We start from the raw sequence: 26,006 nt of genomic DNA, 5'->3' as shown, positions 1-26,006 counted from the left end.
AACATGCATGCATTCTTTCAGCTGGAGACATTATCTTATCTGACATCAGCTACGTATCGTATCAGCTCTCCTACCTGGAGCCATCCTATGATGTGCACATGTGCTCACAATTAAGTTACATTTATAGCCCCTTTTACATTTTTTTCTTTTGCAAATGAGATGCTACAACGGGCTAAACTCCTTAACTACTTTCCCTTGAAAAAAAGGTATTGAAAGGGGTGTATTGAGTTAATGAACACTAAAAAAAATTCCGGACACATGGAGATTAAAACAGTGCAGGAAGCAGAAAGAATTCTATCAACCTCCCGCCGGTAAATTGTTTGTCCATTTATTCCTCAAGGAAGTTTTCCCTCTCTGAGCAAATTGATATAATAAGGCCTGCATGACAGGAGTGGTGCTGTTTTATGTGCTTGTGTTGTTAGCATGGGACCTTGCACAACAGCCCCCTGTGGTTGGCCAGAATATATGTGTGTGTTTGTTTGTGGGTGTGGGTGTGGGCGTGTGAGTGCATGCTGCATAAATTCCCTACCACCATCCCACCTATAAAACACATGGGTGGTCAGTCTGTTTATAGTGTGGGTTTGCAAACAATGCTCACCCATTAGGTTTAGACCAGTGAGTCATTCACAAATGATTAAATCCACACTACCTTGACCCGACTGTTTTCAATCATTATTTTCATTTCCATTTTGCCTCCAGCTCCCATGTTGTTAAGGAAGAAGTCCAACTGACAGCACAGATAAAACACTCTTAGGGTCTCTAACACTGGGGGCGTTTTTGTGTGCAATTAATTTACATGTCAATTTTTTTTCTCAAACTGTTGTCATTGTCATGAATACTTCAACACAGAATGCAAATATATGCAGTCATTTTTCAAAGTGTATTCATTCTCTGCTTTTACAGCACAAAAATAAGTCCTAAACCCTTCAAACTACACTATAGTACAATAACTTACTACAACAACCTACCTCAGACACACTCCTCATAAGATTCTTTCAGGATGGGACTATATGTGAGAAATCAAATGTCCGCAATTGTTTTTCCAGACATTTTTCTGAACTTTTTCCTGCCAGCCCCCAAGTAAAATTTTCCGAGTGAACCCATGCGAGAATACTGCAGGAAAACCTCAAAGAGATTGGGTTTGACTGATTGACAGTTTGAAAGATTAACTGAGCGAATGGGCGCTTTACTCAGGCACCACCCTTCGGCCGAATGTTCTGGAAATTTTCCTGCTGTTATGAAAGTGTCTGACTCGGAAAATGTCCAGACCAAATTTTCCAGACATTTTCTGGAGTTCATGTCTAAAAACAGCTATATGATCCTCTTCGCACCCACGCGCACACACACACACACACACACACACACACACACACACACACACACACACACACACACACACACACACACATACCCGCACTCATACCCTGGTACCTCTTTAACTTTCCTCCTGTATCTCTTCCCTGGCCCGGCTGAGTGATGGCTTAACAGAACATGGAAGTTAAGGACGACCCCCCCCCCCCCTTTGCGCAAACTACAAAGAAAAACAACAGTATTTTATTTTTGGATATTCATTTAATGATAGTATCACTTTTTTTTCCACTTGTACAAATAAGTTCACATAATTACAAAAACAAACAACATAGAGCTTCCCAAAATAAACAGGGAAAAATTAACAATCACATCGAAAATACTTTTGGTCATCTTCAATGTATTCTATTTTACAGACAAATATTCCAGTTGCATTGGTTGATTGTTTTTCTTGTGTGGGTTCTAAAGATATTTTGTTAGCATGAAACTGTTAATTATGTAAACTTAACTAGTAACTTAACAGACGTTCACAGATGTGTCTTTGGTGTGTATGTTTACAGGTACAGTTGTTCGGAGCTTAATGCACTCCTAGGCATGTGGGCACACTGATAGTAACTTGACGTCTGCAGGTCTTTGCACAAGCCAGAACATGTACTAGAATGATCACAGCAGTTATCAGATGAACACACACTCTTCAACCACTTTGCAAGTCTCATTGTCCTCTCTAAAACAATATAAACTCTGTGCGCCTGGCCTTTCCATAGTAAAGTTCGATGTAATCGAGCAAAACTGTGACTCTTCTTGCCAAGGAGAAATTGTGCACAGGCCAAGTACTATGTTGTTCATGAATTGTGGTTGAGGGATGAAACAGAGTTTCCCTTACGGTGAATATAAAAGGGAAATAAAGTCTCTTAAGTTCTATTTTGCTCCAGCGTAGTCACGAGTGTTTACGGTAATTTAGGTGAGTTCTAAACTATGTAAAATTCAGTGCCGCAGTAAAACAGAAGGGGTTCAGTACTGCCTCCCGCTGTACCTTTTGTAATCCTGCTTACCTTCTCCCTTTGTGGTGGTGAAACAGGCTGAGGGCTTCAGAATAGAGAAGGGGGATTTAGTCTTGAGTCTGTCCAGACTCACATCTACTTAGACTGTCTGACATTCTGGGGGCAAAGCCCTTTGATTGACTTTGCTGGTACCAAACGAGTTTTAATCTTCAAAGATTTTAATCTGCTGTTTTGTCTGTTAGTCACAAGAGGTGGGGGTGGAGGGTATTGAGGGATGTTAACAGTCCCAATTTTGCACAATAAAAATATCACCGGTATAAAAAACATTCATACATACTGTACATACATACAAAAAACAAAACAAAGAGTTTTAGAGCCAAATAAAGCAATACAAGCATCACATATTTTCTCTGCACGACTTCATTTGTTCTGAAAGTTAATTCACAGGAAGCACTGATCTCTTTGGGGTAGAACTGAAGAGTTACAACCTGCAGCAAAATAATTGCTGATAGTGCTTTGCTGAGTTGATGTGTCGGGGAAAAGGCAGCACAATCCCATTTCAGTGCACACTCCTTTATGAACAAAAAGGAGAGCTCACTACTGTATGTCCCAAGGTTTCAGCAAATGACAACACATTATCAGTTGCAATGTCTTGGCTTGGAAGCTGAGAGGTTGCCAGTCCAGCGGTGTGAGTGATGAAATATTTTTAAAGCAGGATGCAGCATGTAAATGAAGGCACTTTCAATGCTATTGATGTCCAAACAAATGTTTTTGAACTTGTTTAATGTCTACTTAGACAAACAGGTGGCATTGTTAAATACATGTCCAGTTTCTTTTTTGCTGGTTGGCTCACTGTGTCTTCCACTTTCACAACAGCAGTTGCAGCTCTCTGTATTTCAACCGGCGGGAAAACAGAGCTGAAGAATGACAAATCCTCCTTTAAGTCAGAGTAGTCAAAAATATTTGTCAAAAGTAGGAAGGCTTGTGTGAAGACATATTGTTATTTGATGTACAGTGATCCTGTAGTAGCAACACCTCATATTCCAGATTTCCATTCTGAACAGCAGGTTCAGGGATCATAATTTGTGGCTGTTTTTGAGGCAGTGCCCCATTGTCCAAACCATCCTTAACCCCATCCAACTCTAGCTGGGAAGGCTCACAGTCTAGGTCCAAGTGCCCCTTAGCCCTCTTTCTGCGAAGATAGCATACCACTCCCAGTGCTATTGCTATCAGTACCAGCAAAAGCAAGATGGCAACTGCAGGCACCAGCATAGTGGTCAGCCTTGGGTCAGTAACCTGTGCATCAGGGCTGCTGATGATTTCAGGGGCTGTATGGGCCTCAGTGCACACACTGTCTATACCACTAGGTGCACCTAGTGGACTGGCACACACTGTGTAAGTGGAGTTGGGCTTGAGGCCTCTGAGTCTGTACTCTGGGAAGGATGCAGGCAGGCTGAGTTGAATCGGTCTCCGGTCTGGCCCAGAGAGATTGCGGTAGGTCAGGCGAATTCCACGGATGTAAGGCCGCATTTCAATGTAGTGGTGAAGGTCCACCAGGATTGAGGTTGCCGTCACTTCATGTGAGCTAATGTCTGATGTATCTGCAATCACAGTTGCCATGGGGAATGCAGCTTCAGGTGGTGAAGGTTGGTGATTTAGTACTTCACAATATAAGCCAGAAGTGCCTTTTGGACACGTGCACTCCACCTGACCATGCTGGTCCAAACGACAAACACCCCCATTCAGACAGGTGTGAGAGGGACAGAAATGCTGATCCTCTCCTAGGTCCATGCTGCTGGTACTGGGGGATGCAGGAACAGGGGGCAGAGGAAAGTCATCATCTTGATCTGTGGGTTCATCACTGGCCCTAGGGACTTGAACAGCTTCAGTCGTGCTCAGCAAGGTAGTGACAGGAACAGGCAGGGTTGTAGAAGTTTTGACAGTACTAGTGGTGACTGTAGTTGTGGTAGGACAGCCAAAATCCCTGTGCTCCAGTCTTTCCAATACCCTCCCAGCATTAATAGGTGGGAAATGGCAGCGGGTTTCCTCTGTTCTCTCCAGGGTGATGCTTTGGGCTCTCAGCCATCTTGGGAACCAAGCTAAGGTGCAAAGACAGTTGAAGGGGTTCTCTGCTACTGTGAGCTTTCTGAGATGGGGGAAGAGCTGGGAGAACTCTTCAGGTAGACCCTGCAGACTGAGGCTGCTGATGTCCAACTCCTGAAGCTCCCCAAGTTTCTTCAGGTCCTGAACCTTAAGAGGACCCATCGGGTTCCCCGCCAGGCTGAGGTGAATCAGCCCCTGGGTCTCCTTTAGCACTGAGGGAAAGGACTCAATTTGGTTTCCTGAGATGTCTAGTTCATGGAGGTTCTTCAGATTACCAATTAGCTCCTTATCCAGGCTTGTTAGTCCCACACCACCCAATTTGAGTGACTCCAGGTTTGGGGTTTGGAGGTCTGAGGGACCCAAGGTGTGTAAGACATTAAAGCGAAGGTCCAGCAGCAGCAAATGGGGCATTGAGAGAGCGGGTAGGGATGTCAACTGGTTTCCCTGAATTTTGAGTTCCAGCAGGTTCTCCAAGCCATTAAAGGCTGCAGGGTGAATGGTCTTGATGAGATTGCTATACAAATAAAGGCGCTCAAGCAGTGCCATACCCTGGAAGCATTCCTCTGAAATGTGGCTGATCTGGTTGGATGACAAATCCAGGTTTCTCAAAGAGGTCAAAGGTTCAAACACCCTATCAGGAATTTCCGTCAATTTGTTTTGACTGAGGTCCAGCATTTCCAGGTTCTCCATACCATCAAAGTCCTTAGCTGTCAAGCCCTCAATGCCATTGGCAAAGAGGTAGAGACTTTTTGTGAATTGGGGCACTCCTTTGGGAATGGAAGAGGAGCGTCTCTGAAAACATAAGATAGACTCTGGTGTGGAACAGCTACAATCCTTTGGGCAGTCGCTGGACAGGATGCCATCAGGTAGGATGAGGAAGAGTAGAAAAGGCACCAGTAGAGTCATGGAGAACTTCATGGTGCAGACTTGTTCTCTCTCCATGCCCAGCCTGAAAAAAAGCAAACATATACATTGTCAGTTACTGGCACAATTCAGAGAAATATACAGTAAATTCTGACAGATTGTAAATAGGATACTTCTGTCACCTGTAAGGACCATGTGTGATTTTGACTTTTCCCCCTGTTGCACAAAGACATTTCTCCCTTTAAAGACTAGTTTCCAAACTAGCCTGGATCAGCTATTGTGTGGTTCTTTAATGTGTTTCATGGAGAGAGATTACTAAGAAAGGTTTAATCTTGCATAGCCAGTGATCGAAGGCAATCTTTTGTCACAAGGTCTCAAACAATAGAGTTGTAGTCATGGCCTCAGGCTTCAGAGGAAAAAGTGACATTGTGGTGTCCTGCCACACTTTTCTGCCTAAAAAATGATGCATTCTTCCTGCTATGATCTGTGTAATAGAGAGTACCGTGGGATGCCAATTTCCTTATTTCCTTCTCTAATGGTCCTGCAGATGCAGGATGTGTGCATGTGTGTGAGCATGTACATGCATATGCAGAGGCACAAATATATTCATATATATGTGTACACACAATATATATAATGCCACTGCTGTGTACTGTACTGCACACGCTTTGTGGTTGTGGTGGGGTCACAGTTGACTGTTCTCCCTTTGTTTGTGACAGACTCCATAGCTCCATGAAACAAACACGGCACACAGAAATGAACAAATTTATCTTGGTTTCTTTCTGGGACGTTGCACCAAACTGAAAACACTGAGTGATTTTGTATGTTTGTCCGCCTCTCTGGAGCTACTGAAACAGTGAAAAGCTTTGCACACGCCCTCTAAATGTTGCACCATAAACACTGCTCTGGTGTCTCCAGTTTCATAAAACCATACCATGTCAGTTTTGTGTGGCTGTATGTCTGTCGCGCTGCACGTGGCCATGCATCTGTGGATGATTTATACTGTGCTGCGTTCCAAACTTGGAGAGGAGCTTCACTGAGAGCTCAGTGCTGCTTCCCTGACCATGGCGCATTATAGTCAACACACACTTTCTGTGTTGTCATTACGCATACTGATGGTCAGTGCTACTTGCCAAACAAGCGTCTGTTTGGCAAGACACGCTGTAAAATGAACAAAACATACAGAAACGGAATAGGGTAGATTTTCAAGAAGATATGTTATTGTGAATCCCATTTTACTGGAGCCCAAGTAAAAAAGGAAGACCATGGTAGAGCGTCAGTACTTAAAAGGGCTGGAACAGAGGGAAGGGTTGATGTAATGAAGAAGGTGAGAGGAATGAGGGAAGATAAAGAAGAAAGTGGGGCAGTTTATCATCCTCTGTAATCAATTAATGAGATGGCCTTGGGGGACAGAGACAACATCTCTATCTGTTGACCATTTCTCTTCTTTAGACATCTTTTGGTCTTCTCTTCTTTTACTCCTCAAGGAGTCTCTTTTTTATCCTTTTATCCAAACCAGAGGGACCCAGATATGCTCTCTTTTCCCCTGTTGTCTTGCAATTACTTTAGTTACTATCATATTTTAAGTTTATTATTTAGTTTAGTAGTAGGCATCTCCAAACCTTGCTCTTTGAACATTTACACCCACATATATGGAATGTTGGTTGACCTGAATGCTTGAGTAATTTTAGCACCTAAAATGGTGCAATTGTTGATGTCTGCACTGCACAAATACCTGACGGAGAGGCCAAGTATGTGACAAATTTTCACAGATGCAGCTCACACATAGAGAGAACATTCTGTTCTTACTGTGCTCACCTAAGGTTGTGGCCGGTTACCCCAGAACTGTCAAAGAAATTATATTTTCCTCTGAAGTTACTGCGTTAATTATATTTTTCTTATGCATATAAGTCATCTATTAGATATTCAGAATTTGAATCAGCATGGAGAGGCAAAGTTTTTCTCTCAATTTCTCTTCTTATTGATACCAGAAGTAGTATGTTGTAGTTGTACATGAGAATGAACAAATATTATCATCATGTAAATTCCATTTTTCCAAATTAAATAATACACTGATTGGTGTTTGAGTCATCTTGTCCCTAATTCAAAGAAAGTTTATAGGCTCTATAAATAAATTATGTTTTTCATTTACTCATCAGTGCCACCAAAATTAACTCGGGCCAAGTACATGTTACAGTAGCATCCGTGCTGCCGCCAGCTCTCTTTCTGCTTCAGCTCTTTCCTTTCTCTCTGTCTGTTTAATGAAACATTTTCTTTACAAAAAAAAAATCACTGGCTCGAATGTCAGAACTTGGAGAGGAGATCAAGGGTATTTTTTTGAGGGGGGGTATCATCTGACCATGCTATGGCATTTATTTTCCTTCTCTTTCAGCATACTTTTTCTTTCCTCTCCTCCTTGATATTGCAACCTTCTTGGAAAGATTCCCTGATCTCTTATTTTTCCTTCTCCAGTGTATACACTAAAAGCAACATTCTTTTAAAATAGTCTGAGAGGAAAATGAATGTTTCATTACGGGACTCATGAATGATGGAAGTGCAGATGGAAAAAAGAAAAGAAAGAACAGAAAGTGAGGTTGTTGTGTTGAATGGGTGCACAGAAAAAAATAAAAACAAAAGAGTCTGGCAATATAAACAGGTGATGAAGGGGAAAAGGAGAATCAGCGTGAGCACACAGACGCTTTTAGGTTTTCATATTAGGACTGTGTGGGAAGCCGCATTTCAATTTCAGTGAAGAACACTGTTGTGAGTGTTCTTCTATGTTTGTGAAGAGAAATTTTGTGTCGGATCCAATCTCATTCCTCCTGGTGATGAAGAGAGTTAAATTTGGTACTGTGTATCAGGGCCAAAGACGGGTATAAGGGGGCGCAAGAACATAAAACAACATCAAGGCTGCCATGAGATGAGAGTGAGCTATGCAGATAAAACAGAACATTTTTCTCAGATGTTCAACATGGAGTTTCTACCATAGCTCCCTGGGGCAGAATGTTTATTTGAGTGCGCCTCATTCCAACCTGAGCCAGGCACATCTGATAACCCAGTGAGGGAGAAACCGTTGATGGGGAAGGGTTCAGTCAGTGCAATACTGCCAGATCGTAGATAAACCATAGCTTGGTAGGTTAGATTCTCCTCTAATTTCTTTTCTTTGTGGATGCAAGTGACTTGTGCCTGTCTTATCAGTGTGTAAGATAAGGCACAATCCTGGCGTCACCACTGTATGGATTTACAGTGTACTGTGGTGCTGAGTAACTCCTGACTATGTGGCTCTAACTCAAATCTTTTGAAATGAGTGGAGGTGGCCGGCCTGGAGAGAGAGAGAGAGAGATAGAAAGCTAGTAGAAAGACAGGCTTGTCATCCTGTGCCAGGAGTAGTACCCCCTCCCATCTTGCCTTCCTCCTCCTTTCTTGAGTTGTAATTTCCTTTTCTCTCCCCTGCGTGCTTGTTGAGACATTCCTGAGACAGGCAGCAGCTGAGTTTGTAAAAGTGAGCTTGTTCGTCTCACTGGCTTGGCATTTAGAGATTAACAGGAAGTTTTTCTGGGTTTATAAACAGATGATTGATTGGATGAATGATTGCACTGCTTATGTGAATGTGAGTAAGAACCTCTTTGTGACCAGATCTGTTACGTAATGATTGTTCCTACATCTGTGTTGTCTTTATGCCTGAGTCTCGGTTTGTGGGTTGTATTGGAATAAAACCTGTTGACTGATGAATATCTGGAATCATCCAAGGACCAGAAAGAGTGAGGAGAAAATACAAAGAAAAGAGCATGAGATTGTCTCTGTGCAACACAAAGTGAAATACATGGTCAGCCCCTTGAAAAGAAAAACTTAAGAGGCAAAAAGAAGAAAAGCATTTTTCCCTCTATGTCAGCTCTCTCCTTATCCCATTTTTTTATTTTCTTTTCAAGATGAGGAGGAAAAGAAAACACGAGCAGGGGAGCAGCAGGGACAAAAGCAGGTTTCTGTCAGCGGGGGCACAGGGGTGGAGAGGTGGATAAGGCCTGGCTTTGGGAGGGTGAAGTGGGCTTCAGCAATTAAATCCCGGCAGGCCGAGCGTCAAGAGCCCTTATCTTCAGAGCTGAAGGCCAACATTGAGGGCCAGTGAAGGGTACAAGAGGGAGTAGAAATTGTGGTGTGTGTGTGTATGTGTGTGGAGGAGTCGCAGGTCACTGTGCACTTGCATAATTCAGCAGACGCGGCCCAAGTCTACGGGGCGGGGCGGGGGGGGGGGGGGGGGGGGGGGGGGGGGCATCACGTCAAGTCACAGTAAGGGGATAAGGCTGCACACTACAGAGTGATACTCCCATTAAAGAGGCCCCTTCTCGTCTGGGACTTTATCTTCTAAAGGACCTACGCTGGCGAGATGTGCATTAAAGTATGATGTACAGTGTTGCAAGCCTGAAGGCTCAGTTCACTAGGGTGCACTATGAACATATATTACTATAGCAGCTGCCTGTGTAGATTTACTACAGTGGCTCGGGGGCATTAAGTCATATTGGTTGTAAACGATAACTTAGGCACCCAGAGAAAAAATAGTGATGAAGGCTGATGTGGGCCCTCTGACAACCCCCCCCCCCCCCCTCCCATGTCCCCCTTTGCCCTCTCTCTTTTCGCCCCTTTTCCATCCACAACTTCATTAGAAGACAAAGAAACAAAAAGAGTGAGTGTTACAAACACTTTTCCCATCCCTTTCCACTGTCAGCACCGTCCATGCCACAGATGGACCCAGTTATCCCCAATGCAATGGGGTTATCCGTCAACACTGACGAATCGGTCATTTGGGAAGGAGAAACAATAGTTCTGTAGAATATCCGAGGATAAAAAGATTACTTAGAGAGGAATGCAGGAGAGTGAGCAACAGGTCGCGTGTAGACAGCAGAAACACATAGCACAAGTATGTATTTGAAAATGTCAGCCATGCTAATGGAAGACTGTAGGTATGCATGAAATGTTTTTTGAGTATTTGTTTATGGCATGAGCATGTACTTTAGATAAGCAAATGGAATGTGTATGGATCAAAGAGGTAAGCGTGTTTGGAGACGGAAACGTGGCACCTCGACAACATCCTCCCCCAAGGTCTTCTATTCATTGTTTTTGATTGCATAACAGGAAAATCTTTCTTTTCTTAGGTATTAGTTCTGAAATATATATTATCAGAAATTTAAATGTAAGATTTCTTTATCCTGAAAATGAAAGCCCTCTGTCAACTTAGATAAGGTCAAATTTGTAATGAGACAAACTGGAGATTAGGTTTTCCAAAGATCAAGGCTCAGCTGCATAAAATGTGCGTCAAGTCAGAAACAGACTTTGTAAACAGAGACAATGTTCCAAAATATGAACTCCTAACACTGCTTTCACATCAAGGCCAATCAAGCAGGCAGAATACAAAAGCAGATAGGGGAGAGGAGGACATGCGTAATGAAAAAATAGATAGTTTGATAGTCACCACTGCAATTGCTGATTGAAGATGGTTGTACTACCTCTTCTCGAATGTTTTTCTATCACTCCATGCTTTTTGATCCCTACATATTTACACGAGTAGCAAAGCAGCTCATTATTGATGTGAACGGCAGCGCTTTTTGTCCCAGGATTTATGGTTTTGACCTTAGAAGGACAGTGCAAAGCTTGACAATCAGAGCCTGCAGCTGGAGTACTTGAAAGAGAGCATAATATACGGTCCAGGGGTGAATGGGAGGTTTCTGGTTATAGTAAAACCCTCAAAAACTGTGTATATATGCAGAGCTGTGGGAGGGAGTCAGGACAACTCTGTGTTTGATTTTGTGATCCAAGTCAGTAGTTACTTTTTGCATTTCTGTTTACATTATCATGTACTAAAGAGCTATGTTTGATTTTAAAATATTAACACAGAAGTGGAAAGAAGAAACCTGAAAGCCAAATTAATCATTCCTCTGCCTAGTTCATCTTGTCAGATAACATCAGTCTAAAGGACAACAAAGCCCATGAACCGGTGAACCAGCGTCCGACTCCTTGAGGTCAGAGGTCAGGCTCAGATTAGTGTTTCCATTGCTGCTCAGTATTCTGTGACCTCTTGTTGTAACTGTGGCAGGGACAACACAGATAACAGTCCCTGTTTAACACGTGCACACACCCAGCTCCAGTTTCACAGACGTACACCTGAAGCGTAATGGTCCTCATCTCCACAACAGGTGCTTTCTACGCTCCTCCAGGGCACACATGAAACCCAAAACCTCTGGAGTGTGTCTAAGTAAATGATGCGACCTGTGCCAAAGCTCCAGCCTGAGTCGGCTGCAGAAGAAGTAAGAGGTGGGCGGCCCGGGCAGCCAAATCAGACCAGAACTGGGACTCTGCAGCAGCATGTCTGCAGTCTAGCTCTGCCTCCTCTGAGTTTCAGAGCATAGAGGTCAAGCACTACGAGCTCCAAAAGGAAATGTGAACCATTTCCTTTTGTTTTATTGCTGAAGGATATGACGGATGGTGCTGTAGATGCTAGACGTGATTTTGTTTTCATAAAGGATGGCCTGTCTGAGGTAGAATCCCTCTTCATCTCTTGTTCTCTCAGCGCACATCTAGTGTACTATTGTTTTTTTCCCCAGGAGAGCGATGTCTCAACACTGATACTTGCATCTGTCATCAGTGCACCCTGCCCTGTGACCTCTTGGGACAGATAGTCCATCAGGTCACAGTCACATTTCTTTAATAGGCATGCACAAACACATCTGCCTGAGATCTTCACCACAGGACTCTCACATTACAAAGACACAAAAGATTGCAGTGCACCACAGACAACCTAGTCTTTCATCTGTTTTCTTATTTCTCTGCAGCGTTTAGATCTACAAGTTTTGTTAATCTTTCACCACGTGCAAAAATGAGATAATGATAATAATAATAATATATTTGATTTATAAAGCGCTTTTCATGGAACCAAAGCGCTGATAGGTGCCCCTAAATGACGAGCTCCTCTTGACAGTGACCTTAATAAGACGACCCCAATGTACACAGCAGGTCTTTGACATGGCTTGAATCAGTCACAGCCGAGTGGCATATAAACCACAAACAACAACTCTAACATAGTGTCTGTCTCGCACTCCTTCTCCCTCTTTCTCTCTTTTCTGGTAGACACAGCAGTGAGCCACACAAGTCACAGTCCGAAAAGCACCACATCAACAGGAAACCATAAATACGTCATCCTCGTGTCACAAAACTGGACTCTCGCTGGGCTTTGGCTTGTGCCTTCATATCCTGTGCATGACTGTCCATGCCTCCTCCCTGACCAAATCAAAACTTTATTGTGCTGTCGAACAAACAGACCCATGAAGCAGTGTTGTCCAGAGATTTGTGGCACGGGAAGGGCCACCCAACGCAAACTGGTTTTAGGCAACCAGAAGAAGCAGTTTTAAAAAAAGATTCCTCAGTCTTCCAAAACACCTGAGTGAACCTGGCAGGGACATGACAGTGTTGATTCGGTGTTCAATGCGTGCGTGTGTGTGTGTGTGTGTGCTTGCGGTTTGAAGCGGCTGGATCAACCAGTTTTATCATTCAACCATGTGCACACTCCGACACTGCCTCCTCGACTGACATTCATTCCAGCGCCAACACGACTGCAATTTTAGTCCAGGTTTTAGTTGTCATTATACTTGGTCACACAGCAAAAAAAAGGAGCCAAATGAATGATGAAACGATGCAAAAAGTTATCTACCCTCTGAGGATTAAAAAAAAGTAGAGGTTATCTTACTTATGTGTTCATGCATCACAATAGATATTCTTTTAGAAGGGAGGGAGTACCACTGTTAGTTAGTCCAGTTTGACATGCGGGAGTTTCTGAAGGCTGGTGTTTTGATGCCACAGAGGAAAAAAAATTCATGACGAGTGAACACTCGTTCTTTGCATTTTAGGGAATGTTTACTGCAGCAATGAAACAGGGAACAAATCTGTCAAACATCTGAGAATGATGTCTGCCACAGACGATGATCTCAAAAAGACTGGAGTTTTAAAATTGTCTTGCCACAGCTGACTTAGGGCCACTGGGCAGTTGACAGACATCCAACTGAACCAAAATGTGAGTAAGCAGCCAAATGCTGGTACAATGTCAGCTCACTATGGGAGGAAAATAAATTGCAGATGAATGTTATTTTCTGTGGCGCACGGTGCAATTACTCAAAAAAATTGAAAGGATCACTTCAGGAAACCCTCCCGAGCAGCAGAATCAGTATGACTGATTTAAACTATCACTCTTCTTCTCGATGTATTACAAGATCAAGAGATGGACCACACGCATGTTGACTCCATTTTTGACTTCATTATTTCCTGCAACAGTGTTGTGTGAGTTCAAATCGGAGCTCAGGTGAATCAGAGGTTTTGTATGAGTCAGACAGCAGGCAGCCACACTGACTGATTGTGCGACAGACTGACTGGCAGGCCGACGGTCTTTGTTAGACAAACAGTGCCACACGCACTCCCTGAGGAAACACTCAGGGAGTGCCTGTCTGCTCATCTGTCAGTGCGCGTTTCCTCTTACTCTTTCTTTGAACATATTGTAGTTACCCAACAGTAGCTATAGATACATTTGTCTCGACTGATTCTATAAAATTGTCTGCCCCAAATTTTTGTAAAAAGCACTGATGTCAAACCTGCACACAAACATACTGCACAGCGGCGCTTTGGACGGCGAACAAGTTAGTCACACAAATATTTCTATACTCCCCCCTTCTTCACTGCAAGTGACGCTAGTTTTTGACACATCACACAAATATTTCTAAAACTCCCCCCTCTTCAGTGCGTCAGTCATGCATCCTCTCCCCCCTTGCTCTTCTGCTCACCCTTTTCTTTCTCTCAGGTTTGTTCATGTAGGTGGTGAGAGAATGACTGGAATCTGATAAAGGCACATCTCATCCACCTGCCACAAACAGCCCTGCAGGGTCTTGTTGCAACAATGTTGCTGTCAAAGTGTTTATTAGGCTTGTGAAAGCTCAAGGCTAAACTACGGGGAGGGGAAGCAGAAACTTTTGGCAGTGCTAACGTCGACAGTTAAACTCTCTATACTCTGCATTGGAAACTCGTAGACTTGGAAAGGACTCATACAAACTCACATTTCATCAGCATAATCAAATATTGATTCAGATCCATGTGCTGTGCCTATGATTGTTACGTCAGGTCGGGGACGCAAGCAAGTGATGTATTGATGAGCCGATTGACAAATTAGGGATTTATTGGTTGTTCATTACGATTTAGGAGATTTTTGGAAGTCCATGTGGTCACGGCTTGTGTACTGTCATGTCCAAATTCAGTTGGTGACATTGAGTGTTGTAGACCTACAGTAAACCTCACACAAGTGGAACCCTTCTTCAAATTTTGATGTATCACAACCTTCATTCAAAGACCTGTTTTTTTCAGCCCTGTCCTTCCCTGCCTTCCCCTATTCTTTCTAGGAGTTACGTATGTTTTCTCCTAGTCGAGTCTACCCCGCAGGCTTTCCCCTTAAAAAGAAAAAAAACACCTGAGACATGTGCCTCACACACAAGATAAATCTGAAACGTAGATCACTGGTTCAGATTAGGATGTCACAATGGAATTTATTGTGTAACTACTGCCTGTGTTGGTACCATGCCAGTGCTGAGGAGGTTGGCTGGCAAACCAGCAGTGAAGTAGCACAGTAATTGTGTCCCAAACACTGACATGCCTCTCCTCCATGGCCTCCGGTGCCCTGTGATTACACCCTGAACAAAGAGTGCTGACTTATTTATCACATTATTATTATCACAGTGTTACATTCAGTGGCTTCTTAGGAACACGTCAGGTTGTGTCACCCACTTTTTGATTGGTGGCAGTTATTCCAATGTAAAAGCCTATAAGGATGTGCAGTTTAGTATTGTGGCCTACAAATAATGAATTCAATTGAATTCATTCACAATCCCGACTGTGAAGAAGATCTGACATAGAAGGTCTCTGGATAAGGTAATCCAAACAACTTGATGGCTACGTGACACAGTCTACTTGTGCCAACCCCTGATTAAACAGGTGAACTCTCTACGATGATGATGGTTAAGACATCTGTCAGCAACAGTCTATTGAGACATCAACGCTGACCCTCAACTCCACAATTTGCCTGCAGCAGCTGTTCGCTGCCGGCAGATTCCTCACATTCAGCACAAACGGGGCAAGAGTGAAGGCAGAGGGGAGAGGGTAGTGGCAAAAGTGGAGGATGAATACCATGTCTCCTCTTCAGACCCTCGTTATGTGTTAACACAAGTTTTACTAAATATTCAAATGCATACATGGGGGTTTGGCAAGGATGTGTAGTCAGCCCGGTTGTCAGAGTGGGCTGTAATTCAAGGCGGCGAGTGCAATCTTTTAATGTCGAAACTCCAGGAATAAAGCAGACGCAGAGCCAGTGTTCCCATTGTTATTGAAGCATTGCCTGCATGGCAAATAATTTACAGTAAGCAAGCAAGCACACACACCTTGCACAAACCCCTTAACCTGTGGAATGTCTTACGACCAAAACTCAACTCCAGAAGAGGAGCTCTGCACCACCACCACTCTCTCCCTCCTGAATCCCTACAGGAGGAATGGGCTGTGCACAGAGGTGGAGGAGTTTTAAGGCAAGTAGTGAGAGTAGCGGTGTGCGTCAAGAGGCCTGAGGCTAGGGTCTTGTCCTGTGTGACTTTACCAGCCTGCAGTTCATGTCACAGCCCATTGACCACCAGCACAACACAGCAGCGATGCAGGACAGAGTGAGGGGTCAGAAAAGGAGTGTAAAGTTGAACCGGGAATCAGAGCAACAATTTTTTACCAGTGATGCAACAACCAGATCTCAGCACACATACTGGAAGCGATTTACTAGTTTTGCTTTTCAAGCAAATGTATCTCTTAAAAACCAGGCAAAGTTTGAGCTTTAAAGGGATTTTGGCAACTGTAAGTGCAGTGATCATTGCAGAAGGTTTTGAATATTAACGCTGACAATTATCTAGATTTTTTATTATTGCCAATACATTCCATCAAATCACCAAAACCAACAACTATTTGCTCATCTCCCAATAATTAAACTTTTCTATCCAGTATGCATCTCTTAGCCACAGATCATTTCGTTACATAAATTCTATTTATAAAGTGTACCACCTTTTCAGTGCTTTCCAAGTGAAAAAGACAGTAAAAATAAAAACAAAAAACCCATGAAACACCTCTTATAGGACGTGCAAACAAGGCTGTTTTTCTTTCTGTAGAAAATTCATTTTAAAAAAACCTATAAGCCTTACACATACTATATACAATATACAGGTTACACCTACTGAAAAGTCCACATCCTACAGCACCTACTTCTGCGACAGCTCCATAACTTCAGCAACGAGACAGGCATGGAAAAGTCCAAACATTCTCTCTTTTCGAATTCCCTCCGTCTGTAACCATATACAGCCTCACTGTATCTATTAAATGCTGTGTGTGTGTGTGTGTGTGTGTGTGTGTGTGTGTGTGTGTGTGTGTGTGTGTGTGTGTGTGTGTGTGTGTGTGTGTGTGTGTGTGTGTGTGTGTGTGTGTGTGTGTGTGTGTGTGTGTGTGTGTGTGTGTGTGTGTTTGTTAAGAGAGCTGTTCTTGTTCTCCTGCCAGTCTTGTTAAGAGGCTCTGAGTTGTGTGAAAGGACCCTATTGAGGAAGCAGGGTGTTACGGTTAACACAGTGAGGACCGCCAACAGCGTGTGGTTTGGGTTTCTTGATGCAAATATTCAAAGGAGTGTATAATTGTCACGTGTCCAAAATACATTTTGCCTTTTGTAATCTATGGCACTTTAACAGTAGGCAGGGTTTTTTTTTTTGTATTATGATGAAAACTATTCAGGACAGTTTGTATTATGGTAACTAACCACATCGTATTCATAATGACACAGATCACTAATAAAGCTGTCAGATTTTATTGAATGCTCCACTCACCCAGTGAAGAAGCTTCCTCCTCTAATCCAGCTCCACTTTTCCTGATTGGACGTCTCCCTTCCCTGGAAATAACAACAACATTTGTACCTGTTAGACAAATTGGTTGAAACATGATTTTTTGGGGGGATTCCAGCCCCCTGTCATGCATTGTTAATGGTCCACAAGCAAGACAGGAAGTTTTTTTCCCTTTTAATTGGTCGGATTCCAGCTGTGTGCGGGTGCGTGCTGAGCGCTGCCCGGCCGTGTGGCAGTGTCGGAGAGTGACAGAGCGGGGGGGGAATGCAGGCCAACCACTCTCGGCTCTGTCAGCTCCTTGTCCTGTGGTATCAGCCCATCAGCTGTGGGCCGCATGTTTTTGTGTGCAGAGCGTCGACTTGAGCTTGACACAGAGACAGTCACTTTTTGTTTTGAACCCCCATGTGTTGTGCTTTGTTTACAGCATGCTTTCTGTGCGGTATGAGCAGCCAGATTCGTTCAGTTTCACACTCTTGAGCTGAGGTTTTGTCCCAGGAGGGTGTCAAAGGTCATGTAAAAGTAACAAACACAGACAGTTCATGGAAAGACTGAAAATTTTGCTTCAACTGGTGATTTAATTGATATCACAGAGCAGGTATCATATATTTGCTTCACTGAACTCCATTTTGGATCTTTGCCTGTGCTTTTCCTCAGTTAGTGTGTTGATTGTGTCTGTGTGTTTGGGATTGTGTGTTAAATTTTAAGTGATATCAGCAGGCAGGGCCCAGATTGCCCAGACTGTGTTAACATCTCATTTGTCATTACCACAGACATATTTGTGTTTACATATTCGTGCATGCAGTTGTGTACTTGCTTTGTATAAATACATTATTAACTAGTATCAAATTTTATTTTATATTACTATGGGATCTTAAATTAGTTTTAAGGAAAACCCAAACTCAAAGTGACCGCTTGGTAGATGTTTTATTAGTGAAAGACGTCCTTGCTCATTTAATTAATTTGCGGCATGTTCATAAGGTTGGAAGATAATTAGCTTAGATGTCATTCCTCTTCCTTTTGTACAGCATAGAGAGACAGTTAAACCATATACTCGTTCATACTGGATATACTTGTCTCCCTCTTCCAGTACATTTCCTCTAAGCGCTGTTTTTCAAAGCCACATTTCATATACCTAAGCTCTGAGTCATTGCATGTTTGGAGGTGGAAAGCAGAAACATGCAACATGCTTGATTGTGTAACACCTGACACCTCACTTCGCGGCGCGTATACCGTCTCTGAACAAGCAGCGCACGCTTATGTCAAAAGTGCATTGTTTACATTTGAAAATAACCTGTCACACGCCAGGTTTCTGTTTGGCTCGCTGTCCTGCCGCGAGGCTGCTGCCTCACTCTGCATCCGTGTGTTTATTCACACTGCTGCACAGAGGCCTTTGTGCAAGTATGTGTGTGTGTGTGTGCGTGCGTGTGTGCTCTCAGTGTTTTTAGCATTATTTGCTTACCTGTCACTGATCTGGTAAAGATGACGATACATGCTTGCTACTGGGTGAGTGAATGCAGGGGTTGAGTGACCAGCTTGTGTGTGTGAAGCTATTGTGTGCCATGGTGAGTTTCCCGAGGTCACTGTGTCTCCCTCTCAGACAGTCCCTTGACTGCACCGTAAATATTTAGTGAATCTCGGCACTCGAAGTAGATGCAAATCATCCTTTACCACCACTAAGCTTCTTGAACAAGCGTTAGTACTCTTCTAAAATACAAAACTGCTGACAACAATATTCCTGCTTTGGTATGCATCAATACCTCAGAGTCCCTCTTTCACATCTTTCCACGAGAGGTTTGGTCTCTAATTTTTGCGCAGACTGAGCACTGCCAGAACTCTGGTATCTTTTAACCTGCCAGTACCTCTTTTTTTCCTCTCATTTCACCATTATTGGTTTACATTCATATTTATTCTCTTTTGAAGGAGCTATTCTCGTCTATCGTGCCCTCATTGGCTTGTTTATAGCACAGATTCCTTTCAACCTTTCTGCCCACTTTAATTTTCTTTCTTCCTCTGCGTTCATCTGTTCGACATAAATATCGCCTCACCCTTCTCCTCCTCTGTTTCTCCCTTTCTCTTTGTGTCACTCACTCCAGAGCTCAGCAGTCTGGTGTTAATACAAGGACCACTTTGTTGTGCCATCATCTCAAACTGCCAACAATTTGTTTGAGTTATGGCTCAAAAACAACAGCCGCAATCCTAAACAGAGAATTTTTTTTTAGATTCAGTATGTTTGCTGCCTTGCTTGACATTTCATGTGACACTGGCACTTCTTGCATGTTGAATATATACCGGTTGACAAGCCGTGACTCGTGGCACTGGCACAACCCGCTCGCCTGTTGATTGCAGCGTTGAGAGATTGAGAGTCGGGTTGATACGCGGTGGCATTTGACTTCCACACATGCAGGCATCTGCACGTACACATGCACAGGTTTGCCCACTCAGACTGACCCGTTTGCTCTCACGGTGTGGACAGCAGCAGATAACAACACCATCTACTGTCCGCCCGCCACAACGGAAATAGACATTTAAGAAGAAAGGGCACGAGAGAACGACAAACGTCAACCGATGTAATGAAGGACAGCGGCAGAGAGCGTACGTGTCTTTGACAAACAAGGTCCTCGGAAAAAAACACTGCGAGTGCACACACACTAACCCAAAGGTACACAGACTTTGCCGTCTCATCCTTCAATCCATATTCGATGGAACATCACGGGTTAATGTTCATCTCAGTTGTTTGTTTAATCTTCATTAGTCATTAATGACTAGTAGTTAAACATTAGAGCCTACTCTCAAAGGAAGATCTGTCTTCGCTTAGTCTGGTTTTGGTCAAACAGTGTAGGTGCGCGTGTGTGCGTATGCACGTGTGCCGTTGCTTAGCTCTTGCCCACTAAGATCTAGTTCAAGGCTCATTTCCTAATTACAGTGCTGGCCAGAGTAATTACAACCTTAGATTAGGAGCAGTTTCTCTCTTTTTATGGGCTCACTGAAATGCAGCAATTTGTGGTGGCTTTCTGGGATGAGCATCCTCCCTCTCATCCCCTCATTCTCCATCTGTGTCTCACTCTGCTTCTCTCCCTCAATACTTCACTGGAGTCATCTGAGGAATTTGGGGGATTTTTTGGGGGCTTATGCTGATTTTCCCAACCAGAGTGAGAAGGTTAAGACAATATCAGAGTTCCATTTAATATGAAGCTTGAGAGAGTCGTCCCTTTCATGTCGTGACTGATTCCAAGGGTGACCTGCTTCAGAAAAACAGACAAACTGGTAAAACCTGATGACAGTGAGTGTGTGTGGATCTGGATGTGGACACGGACGACAGCGGTTATTTGGGGTTTTGCGCTCAAGCTGGGGCACTCCAAAGCCCTCAGATCCCTTTGCATGTGTGTGTGTATTTATGCAAGGGTTTGAAGTGGTTCTTCTGAACGCATCATTTGGCTGCATCGGCAAGCTCTTCTTCAATTTAGCTTGGCAGGCGCACAGGCTGGGGTTTGCCTCCGCATACCGCTGGGTCAGCATTGATGTGTGAGGCTGAGGCCTTTTGAATATAAGACGCCTCTCCGAGGGAGCAGCTCTCGGTTGTCAACCGGAGAGCGCCTCCCTGCTGTGCCGCACCTGAGAAGGGGACACGCTGGAGCCTTTAATTCTGACACAGGTGGGATTGGTACATCTTGAATTCTGAGTGCTTTCTAATTTTGATGAGTCCTCACTTTCATGAGGCCTTGAGAAAGACAAACAAGTCACGCGCTCACATTCACTCACTGATTCAAGCTTTCTGCCCTGTCGACTCCCCCTTCGTCTCTCTGCCGGCTGTGAGAGTGCCCCGCCCTCGTCCCCCTCTCCTAGCTCCACCTCCCAACATCCCTCCTCTCCTCCCTTCCCCAGGCCTCCTTGCCCCAGCACCTGACTCTTAACCCTCTAATCCCTCGAATGCACTGCGTAGGATGTTTTAGACTCTGCCCCTAATTGGTGTAAAACTGAGCTTTTGGTGGTACGAGGCACGGCGTGAGAATCCCCTACTCTTTGCCAGATTGAAGGGAAAAAAAAGACGAGCTGTGACTTTCAGCGTGAACTACTGTGTTGTGTAAAGAAATTTACAGGCAGCACAAGCTGCTGTGTCAAATGTCCAGCCGATCTTTCAGTCATGTGTCCGCACAACAAATGGAAGAACGCAACTCTTTTCCTGCCAAGCGCTTCGGCACAGAAAGTGAAATGCGAGCCTTGATTTTGTAAAAAGAAAAGTGTGGTTTCAACATCACTGTCACTGCGGTGTGACAGCAAGCCTGTGCTTAATTGTTATAAATTGGATTTTATGACGGAGGGTTACTTCGCCTCTCTGTCCACAGACCAAGATTTAAGTGGAAGAAATGTCCTGTTGGGGGGAGGGCTAATCCTCCCAGCGTGCACGTGTCTCGATTAATGCTCACACCAGCATGCACAGTCGCACATTTCCTCGTCAAAGTGTCGCCATGTGTTATGCAGCAATTTTGATAGGCCGCGACTTTAAATTCTGCCTCAGAAAACGAAGAGACGCCGCAAGAACTTTACCCGGCCTCACGTTTCCTCCCCCTCTCCGCCTCAGGACTTCTTTCAGTCTCTCCCTCAGCAGTGAGAAGTGTGTCAGTGTCAACAAGTGACTGTACAAACACAAGCGCCTGCCGCACCAATCGAAAGACGGGAGCCGGAAGCAGTGAGCTCCTAACATCTTTATCGTCCGGCAAATAGAAAATAACCACACTGGCACAAGGCTGTGCCCACAACTGATCTCTTGTACAATAAGTGTTGCAATCTGTGCAATTTAGCAGCCTGAAAATTTCTCCACAATAATGAGGGATAATTGACCTCCTGCGGCTGCTCAGCTGTGTCTGGTAGCCTAATATAAACTAATTACAACCATTATATACTGTCAATGACACGGTAGCTCCTCCTGTAGCATAATGACGGCCTGTGAGGAAACACATGGCGAGGAAACAAGCGGCGCACCAGTGTGGGGGTTAATAGCAGGACGATTGGAGTAATTTGCGCCGTCTGTTTTGCCCCCAGGAAAGATTAGGCGATTTTCCGTGCCTGTTTATGGAGCCGCGTAAAAAGATGCTAATCTGCCTGATGACCGGGAGGATTGTGGCCAGAAGACTGCACTTACATGAATTAAGCATCTCATTCAGAAGACAAATACGTACTTTTACCTTGTTATATTTTTTATCAGTAATTTTCAGTTTGGTCTTGGGGCTACTGGTTGTCCCTGAGGAACCTCCATAGGTATTTCACGTAATAAACAAACATCAACTTTCACTTATTTCATTCAGTGTTGATCAGTGTTAACACTGAGATATTATGTCTTTAACACGGAATGGTGTGGTCACGTTTCTGTGGTTTTCCCCCCAGCAACTGAGTGTAAATACTTAGGTTTAAAGACCTATTCTTTTAGAGGGCAACATATCCCATTCTTCTAGGCTTCAGTTTATATTGCCATAATATTTACACATTATTTGGAAAGGTGACGTGGTATTATCTGAAAAATCAACAAAGGCTCTGAGAGTTTCTCGTAATTTGTACTTTGTAGAACAGAGATTGGTCTAAACGCCTCGTGTCATGTCACTTTATTGAAAGGAAGTTTACTGGTGGAGCAGCTCACTCTGAGATTTTCAGGCGTTTGACCCCGCGGAATCATTTTATATCAGAGGCAGCGGCGGTGGATGGACGTCTTTAATACTGCTACAATACTGTGACCTGAGCTAAAACATAATACTCTTGTCGCCTATCCCTCTTCTGGTGCTGTGGATTATTTCGTCGCCTTATGAATTCAAGGTTTGAATAACCACATCAAGTCAGAGCATCACAGATAATCGGACACTGTCACTTGTCTTAGTCCTTCGAGTTTTGTTGTCCGACGATGACACAAGTGGTGGTCTACATTAAACAACTGCAATAGTTTGGTGAGTTTTATCAAATTTTTTTATTTTTGCACAGTATTTGCCCTCCGCTTGTCTCCTGCCATAGTCGAACCACTGTCCAGATAATCACACACCAAACGCATTTACTGTGTCATTATCTGACCCCTCTGCTCGCTCATGCTTGTATCCTGTTGAACGCTCTGTTTGCGGGATGGGGTTGTTTTTTTGGTTTCTTGCCCCCGCGTGGGTCCAAAAGCCTCCGTCCTCCGCGGTGAGGGCGACCCGCTTCGGTCCAGACATTCGGCTCGGCCCCCGCATGCCTGCAGGGCGTCCTGCGGTGCCGCACCAGCGCGCCTCGTTACCGCCCGGACGACTCCGAACGCTCCGCGCGCACACGCGCGTTTCCGTCGGTGGCCGGCGATCTGCGGCAGTACGACCTGTTGCAGCGCGGGTTGATTTAAAAACTCCCCGCAACAGTTGCAACTGCACTAAAGAGCTCGCATCATTGCAGTGACACGCTGTCCTTCAAACCTCATTAACGGATTTGGTCACTCTGCTCAACTCACTTGAGCCGATGTTGGTTTATTCTAGTGAGTTCTCGTCAGGGGAGTTGTCACACAGGACACGCCAACTTGTCTGAGCCACACCGGCCGTTGCCTTTATACTATAGAAGAAACAGAAACCCGACGAAGCGTGTTATGAGTTGTGCTGTTTATGATTTTGGTTCGTTTGTGCATTCAGATGTCCCCGAAAGCGAACCACATTCGACTGTATACGTCGACGCGTCTTTGCGCACGTTTTGCGCACGTTCCACGGACCAGAGCCCTACGAGAAGCCGGGTTGTCACACTGCTTTTATGAGTAAATGCAGAATACTCCTACCCTGAACTTCGAGGGGGTGCCGGTGTCTGTATCCAGGCGGAGCAGCTCGGCGATATTACTCCAGCCCTTGTAGTTTTCCGAATGTGCGCTCTCTCCCCTCCAACGAAAAAAACCAAACTGTGTGTACCTCTCAAACTCACACGGTCCTCACCAAATCCTCGGAGAGAGAGAGAGGTACGCCAACCTCCACGTCGTGGAATGCGCTCGAGTGCCGACTCCCCGGACAAAAAGCGCTTTATTGTCGAGCACAGAGGAGAGTTCAGGCGGAGGGAGGGGCGAGGCGCGGCGCGGCGCGCAGCGGCCGAGCGCACTCCTGCACAGACCGGAGAGCGGCTCACAACTCACCTTGCAGCTCGACAGAAATGCTGGCCTCCTTTCAGTTCACTTACATCTTAACGCCTATAGCTGCACGACCTGTTTCAAGCAGGAGACGACGTGTGTTTTCATGTGCAGAGAATTTTGGTCACAAATTTCATTTCAGTGCGCCAATTACCGTCTTTGGTTTTTTGTGTTTACAGTGCTTGAACCAGATCACACTAATGAAACTGGCGGCACAAACCTTTCACCTCCAATACATGATCCATGCAGGAAACATATGACATAATGTAATATTTACAAGCATGTGGAGGGTAAATCTGTTGCCTTCACAGTGAATGTGCAGTGCGTATGAGCACATATGGTCGGTTCATTCACAGAGCCATCTTCAAGCCCAGAGCGCCATTGAATACTTCCAAGTGACAAACTAACCTGTCAGCAGCTGGGAGCTTATTTCAATGTCAGCCGTGTCCCAACAAGGTAAAGTAAGGTGATGGCTCCCTGGAACAGTGTCACCTCTGATGTGTGCTTTCGGCCACATGTCGCAGAATTAACCAGAACACCGAAGCCTCTTGTGTGCAAAGCTTTTATACTTCTGAATTGGTCTGGCTCTCCAGGTGTTGCCGCGATATTGTGAAAATAATTGAATCCAGTCCAAATTTCTCCTTGTGGGCGATGTCATTCACTGTCATGCTGAAGTCGTATAGCGACTCTAGGCAAACATTCAACAAACAGACGTCTCTTTGGTCCTGAGGGCATCGAGGTGTCCCACTGTAACCACCCCCACGCTCTGCGTCCTCCGAACAAGGGACACTTTAGTTCCGTGCTTATGTATTTTGAACATTTAAATTTTTTGACACAAGTCCTTACGGAGTCTGTGGCCTATGCCTTCCTCCTGCTCACTCTCCCTCTGCTCCTATTGTAGGATTTATTACTCATGCAACACACACACACACACACACACACACACACACACACACACACACACACACACACACAATCATCTGCAAGGCATTACTGAAAATTGCAGGAATAGAGAAATGATTTCACGCTCGCCCTGCAGGGTCCAGATGTAGCTTCTCAGTCCTAGCCACAACCGAGTTTTATGTGTTGAGGAGAGATGAAGAAGGGGTGGCAGATAAATCTTACCCTCTTGTACTCTATCGCACATGTATGAGCCTCAAACACCAGTGATCGTGCCAGTGCTCTCCTCCATCTCTGTTTCTCCCCCTCGGTTCCTCACTCGCTCGTGACTCAAATAAACATGAACCAAGCTGTGTCCAAGCTTCTTCAACACCAGAGCTGAGGTTATCCAGGTAGGCTGAGGTCAAATTATTTGTCTTTCAGCCGGTTTGTTGCATGGTGATATTATTTTGTTTCCTTTAACTTTTTTGATATAATCAATGATGGAAAACAGTATCAAAATATATGTTTTATATAAGAGACATTTATCAGAATCTGTCTGCCATGTATACTGTAAATGTGTGTAGTTGTAGAACTTAATGTCCCACTGACTGGGTGTCCTCAGTGCTACAGTAAATGCTTTGTGATTCTGATAATTGTTTGGTCATGAACAGGTTCAAAATTTAAATTTTGGGGTCTACCAGAATAGTTTTACATGCTGCGATGTATAAAATACCGTGTCAATTGGCCTGATCAGTTGTAAACACAGCTGTGTCTCAGAAACACTAACATGTCTTGGTC

At 44.3% G+C, this 26,006-nt stretch overlaps 2 protein-coding genes across 4 annotated transcripts in view; one reads left to right on the top strand and one right to left on the bottom strand.

The window, feature by feature from the left end:
• The window catches only part of coro7 (coronin 7), a 94,460-nt gene that overhangs the window by 46,545 nt on the left and 21,909 nt on the right, over positions 1–26,006 (top strand). The window lies entirely within an intron of this gene.
• Positions 1,553–24,245, bottom strand: vasnb (vasorin b). Of its 3 annotated transcripts, none has more exons than XM_035615478.1 (3): positions 23,985–24,245; positions 17,201–17,262; positions 1,553–5,361 (listed from the first exon to the last, which is right to left on the bottom strand). In XM_035615478.1, the coding sequence occupies exon 3, from the start codon at positions 5,352–5,354 to the stop codon at positions 3,276–3,278; it is 2,079 nt and encodes a 692-aa protein (XP_035471371.1). In that variant the 5' UTR covers positions 5,355–5,361; positions 17,201–17,262; positions 23,985–24,245; the 3' UTR covers positions 1,553–3,275. The 3 variants fall into 3 exon arrangements, with proteins under 3 accessions (XP_035471371.1, XP_035471369.1, XP_035471372.1); XM_035615476.2 differs by having other exon boundaries at positions 23,988–24,245; XM_035615479.1 differs by having other exon boundaries at positions 24,115–24,231.

The sequence above is a fragment of the Scophthalmus maximus genome, chromosome 17, assembly GCF_022379125.1.
Source record: "Scophthalmus maximus strain ysfricsl-2021 chromosome 17, ASM2237912v1, whole genome shotgun sequence".
NCBI lineage: Eukaryota > Metazoa > Chordata > Actinopteri > Pleuronectiformes > Scophthalmidae > Scophthalmus > Scophthalmus maximus.
This window is presented reverse-complemented; position numbering and strand designations above follow the sequence as displayed.